Source organism: Aplysia californica, unplaced genomic scaffold, assembly GCF_000002075.1.
Source record: "Aplysia californica isolate F4 #8 unplaced genomic scaffold, AplCal3.0 scaffold00123, whole genome shotgun sequence".
NCBI lineage: Eukaryota > Metazoa > Mollusca > Gastropoda > Aplysiida > Aplysiidae > Aplysia > Aplysia californica.
In genome coordinates this window covers 1,184,812-1,190,077 of record NW_004797393.1, presented here as the reverse complement: position 1 = coordinate 1,190,077, position 5,266 = coordinate 1,184,812, and the positions used below count along the sequence as shown (strand labels likewise).

Genomic DNA, 5,266 nt, shown 5'->3' with positions numbered 1-5,266 from the left:
CGCACATACACACACACACGCGCGCGCGCGCGCGTACATACACGCATACACACACAAACACACACACACGACTGGTACATACCACAACGGGGAAGAGAAAGAATTAAGACAGAAATGGAGGTGGGGGGGGGGCAAACATAGAGAGAGAGAGAGAGAGAGAGAGAGAGAGAGAGAGAGAGAGAGAGAAAGAGAGAGGGGGGTAGAATAAGAAAGAGAGAGATGGGAGGTAGAGCAGAGAGAAATACAGAGAGAGAGAGAGAGAGAGACAGAGAGAGAGAGACAGAGACAGAGAGACAGAGAGACAGAGAGAGACAGAGAGACAGAGACAGAGAGACAGACAGAGACAGAGACAGAGAGAGACAGAGAGCACTACCGAAACATATGTAAAACAAGGTTCGTGTTACATCCAGACTTTTTCAACCATGCTCTGAGTTAACACACAGGCGAGATCTACCTATCCTTAGCCTGTCCTCAGGGGTTAGAGTACTAAGCAGGTGAGAAGACGCGACTAATGTTTGTGTGTGAGGCAGTGGTGATGGAGTACAATGTGTGTGTGTGTGTGAGGCAGTGGTGATGGAGTACAATGTGTGTGTGTGTGTGTGTGTGTGTGTGTGTGTGTGTGTGTGTGAGGTTACCAGGACGGTGAGACATTTTTGGTAAGGTTTTTGTTTGTTTGTTTGTTTGTTTGTTTGTTTGTTGTTTATATTTGTTTGTTCTTTTTATCGCTTATTTCTGTCCTGTTTATTTGGTTGTAGTTTAACTATTTGTTGCTTTTATTGTTGTTGCTGTTGTTGTTGTTGTTGTTGCTGTTGTTGTTGTTGCTGTTGTGGTTGTTGTTGTTGTTAATGTTGTTGCTGTCCTTGTTCTTTTTCTTGTTCTTCTCCTACTTCTTCTTGCTGTTGTTATTGTGGTATTTGACTAGATTCTTTTGTTGCGACGGGGAAAGAGGGGGGGGGGTGGCCGTGTCAATGCTCACGGTAGCATGGGTCGGGGTGATGGAGATGAAAATGCGACGCGGAAAACGCAGAAACTAACGAAGCAAACGAATTCTGGTTTAAAAAATTCAGAAAAGCAAAATAAGTACATGTAATGTGACCTGGCTGCTCCCTCTTTCTGGAAAAAAAATCCTCTGTTGCTGGGCGAGCGATATACTTTAATACCCATTACCGTTATCATCAACAAAATATCCCGTTGGCTCCGCCTTCTTCTTAAGGCTGTCAGCTCAGCCCCTGTGACAGAGGAGGGAGACCTGTTAGACAAAGGTGTGGGCAGGTGTGGGCGCACATATAGCAGGGTTTTCATTACTACTTAGTCTGTAGGCCTAGTCTATTATAATATGTAGGAACTGTCTAAGACGGTCATCCATTGTCGAGGAGAGAAGTGGTTGTCTAAGACTTAGATAGGTGGATGCCTTACATAGCGTCAGCATAAGGTTTTTAAAAATACACGTGAGAGAAAATAGGAAGTTGTCGTTTGTACAGGTGATTGTCTTATACATGTGGCCGTTAGGGCAGGTGATTGTCTTATACCTGTGGCCATTTGTACAGATGATTGTCTTATATAGCAGTGGCCGTTTGTACAGTTGATTGACTTATACACGTGGCCGTTTGCAAAGGTGCTTGTCTTATACAGGTGACCGTTTGTACAGGTGATCGTCTTATACAGATGGCCGTTTGTACAGGTGATTGTCTTATACAAGTGGCCAATTGTACAGTTGATTGTCTTATACACGTGGCTGTTTGTACAGGTAATTGTCTTATACAGGTGGCCGTTAGGACAGGTGATTGTCTTATACAAGTATAGTGTCCGTTTGTACAGGTGATTGTCTTATACCTGTGGCCGTTTGTACAGGTGATTGTCTGATACAAGTATAGTGTCCGTTTGTACAGGTGATTGTCTTATACCTGTGGCCGTTTGTACAGGTGATTGTCTTATACAAGTATAGTGGCCGTTTGTACAGGTGATTGTCTTATACCTGTGGCTGTTTGTACAGGTAATTGTCTTATACCTGCGGCCGTTAGGGAAGGTTCGACTGTATAATTATTATACATGTACGTCGAAAGAAGCCTACATCTCTGATGTCTATCTCTGGCGCATAATATTAATTTAATACCTCCCTGCTACATGTATATTGCGACGTGCTGTGTTAGTGTTAGCTTCATTGTTTATGTATCGTAGGAGTGCGAATGAAGTGAATATGTGAACCTCTCTGAAGCCGAAGGGACAGTCTCTCTAACGATTGTGCTGAACATTTTGGAGCTGGTGTCTTTCTTTTCGTGGATTTGGATTAAGACCACTCTTGAGCTGTTGGTGTGTTTGTTGTGGTTGAGGTGATGGTAGAAGTTTGTACTTGTTGTTTGACTTAGTTTTCTGAGGTATTTGAGTTAAAGTGCCGCACATTGACAATATCATAAAGGTTATTTCTTGCTCGCTCGTTACAAGCAAAAAAAGACAGGAAGAATAGTTATAAAATAATAAAGAAGCCATCTTGTCTTTTTCATTTGTTGACAGTGATTGGCACACATAAGTAGGTACTATCTTTTTAATTTTCAATTGTGCAGGAAAATTTAACAATCAGGGATCTTGTAAAATTTGTCTTTCCTGTGAAAGTTTGTTGTTAGCCAACTCTTGCTTTCTTCTGATTGTTGTTTTTTTTTGGTTTGTTTTTTGTTTGTTTTTTGGGGGGGGGCATACGAATCCTCCCCTCTACGTCTTTTGAACAAGAACTTTCTTTTCTTGAGTTTTTCTTTGAACGGTAGTTTGAGCTTAGTATTTATTTCGCTTACTTGTTTCTAAAAAGCATATTTTTGTTCTACCTTGTAATATTTAGTTTTTACCTGTTGTGTTGTGTCCTCATTAAACACCTCCGGTTTTGATTGTCGACAATGTGGTGTTTCCTGGGAGATATTGTGTCTATCTATGGGCCTATATCTAGATCCTGTAAGCAAGATGACGTTATAGATGCATTTGTGGGGTTAGGAAGGCGATCAGAGGGGATGTGGCAAGGTGAGAAGGCGTATAGTGACATCAAAGACTCTCCCAAACGGGGGATATTTAAATAATCTTATGCACAGTAAAACTGTAGATTGGCTGATTTATCAATATGTCATGCTCATGCAGTGCGGAACATCATAGGAAGAATTGCTGCTTTTTCTTTCAACATCCTTACTGTCGTCATTTTTCTCTATTTCTTTTGTATGTTTGTCACTCGCTTGTGAACTGCTATTTCAAGGGTGCCTTTTTAGTCGAAGTAGACTTTGCGCTGTTGAGACTTCTCTGTTAGCACCCACTCCTTGGCGTTCATATGACCTTATGCAGTTTCGAGCGCCGTAAAACTTTACTAAAAACAAAACAAAGATTCTCTTTGGTGATATACTTTCACAATGACTAGTGTCTCGAGAGAGAAGAGTGAGATAACGAACAGAAATTATATCGCTATAAACGATTTACGAACCCATCGACACTAAAAGCCATCGTTTAGAGGGCGCCCTGCTTCGAATCGGCCTTTCAGGACTAACCCAGGTTGACTTTAGTAAGTCTCAATAAAAATACAAGAATAGGCGATCAAGATTTTTCCACGTAGCCATCGAACACAAGTCTCTTATACGCAAGAGGTGGAAATCTGTAGCATGGCATCACAGTTAGAAGCAACATCCCGACCCCCCCCTCTTTCCTGTATATGATTACAAAAAAATGATTAGACGCAGTCTAAGAAGAACAGTGATGCATTCTGGTAAACAAAATTATAATCAAGCTTAGTTGATAACAATGTATTTTCCTTTTGTACTATCTATTAATCGCACCAGATATGCCGATGACACAGACTTAGAAAAGGACCTTCAATCGCTTCTAGATACTGTTGTAACAGAAAGTGAACGTAACGGATTATTGTTGAATGTAAAGAAAACAGAATGCATGATAATACGCAAAAAAAGCAGCAAATCTTATTTGTAATCTCATTAGCAAAGGCGAAAAGATCAAACAAGTTCAACAGTTTAAACATCTAGGATATATAATAACATCGAATGCCAAATGTTCCACAGAAATAAAACGGAGAATTGCAAAGGCTAAGGCTAGTTTCAATAAAAATGAGCCCAATCCTGAAAAATAGAAACATCTCAATAACTTCCAAAATGAAAGTTCTGAAATGCTAGGGAACCTAAACAACGCGGTAACGTTGAAAGATCAGGGAAAGGTGGCTTTTTTAAGAACATCCGAGCAAAGGAATGAATGGAGAACCATCATCACCGATGTCTGCCGCAAATCTGACGCTGGATGATGAGAAGGGTTCTTCTTTTAGTTCAAAGGGTCGGGGGTAAAGTTTTCATTAGTACAGGGCAGGTTTGCCTATGACTATTTTATATGTAAACTGCACATTATTGTAATCTCTTTCTTCATTCTTTCAAGTAGGCCTAAATCTATAATTGATTTATATACTTTTCTACTTAAGTACATATCGCATTTATTGTTTGGGTTTGTCTGTGTGTCTGCGTAAATGTTCTTGGAGAAAATGCTCAGTTGAAGTGTTTCAAACTAACCTTTTTTTCGGTAAGTGTTTTACGGCGCTCGCAACTACATAAGGTCATATGAGCGCGTGGGACACATTAATCCTTTTCGGTTGGTAGGAAATTTTGAATTTTGCCCTAGTGACGGGCGAAACCTTCTCTTATCGTTTTGGATCACCAAGGGATCTTTAACGTGCGCAACTTGCACTCAGGACCTCCGAGATTTTTTGCCCTTATCCGAGAAGGCTAAGTGTAGATCTCACCTACCATAAGATCAGGGGTGTGGCTGAGAGACAAGGAGTAGCAGTAGAAAGGCTGCAGAAAGAATCATAAGCCCAGAGGAGGGGTCGAAGAAGGTGAAGGGGTGGGGGCAGAAACAAACTGACCTGATGCTATTATGCTTATAAGTCTGATTTTTGAAAGACTTGCAGCTAAAAGGGTGAGGTGGTGGCCGTGGTGGTGGCGTGTATGTATGGGGAGGGGGGGGATAAAGTACATGGAAATAGTAAGGCAAGGCGTTTCGCTACTCAAACGTAGAGATAGAAGAACACTGGGTTTTTTCTTCAAATTTCAGAATGCCACTGGCCAAGATGTCAAGCATGATGTGGTCTATGACAGTCTCAACAATAACGGTTCTTTTGTTCCAAGCAACAGTAGGTAAGTTGTTTCTATTCTTCCCCAAGTCATCCATCGCCCTATGTATGTCTAGATAGATAGATAGATAGATAGATAGATAGATAGATAGATAGATAGATAGATAG

At 40.9% G+C, this 5,266-nt stretch overlaps 1 protein-coding gene across 2 annotated transcripts in view; it reads left to right on the top strand.

Annotated features, from left to right (window-relative positions):
* The first annotated feature begins 2,011 nt into the window (after positions 1-2,011).
* LOC101858931 overlaps positions 2,012-5,266 on the top strand; it is a 7,210-nt gene continuing 3,955 nt past the window's right edge. Inside the window, exons 1-2 of one of the 2 annotated variants that reach the window (XM_035969179.1) lie at positions 2,012-2,310; positions 5,080-5,162. In XM_035969179.1, the coding sequence (XP_035825072.1) occupies positions 5,081-5,162 (82 nt within the window). In that variant the 5' untranslated portion in view covers positions 2,012-2,310; position 5,080. Of the gene's footprint in view, positions 2,331-5,079; positions 5,163-5,266 lie in introns of both variants that reach the window. The other variant, XM_035969178.1, reaches the window with a different exon arrangement.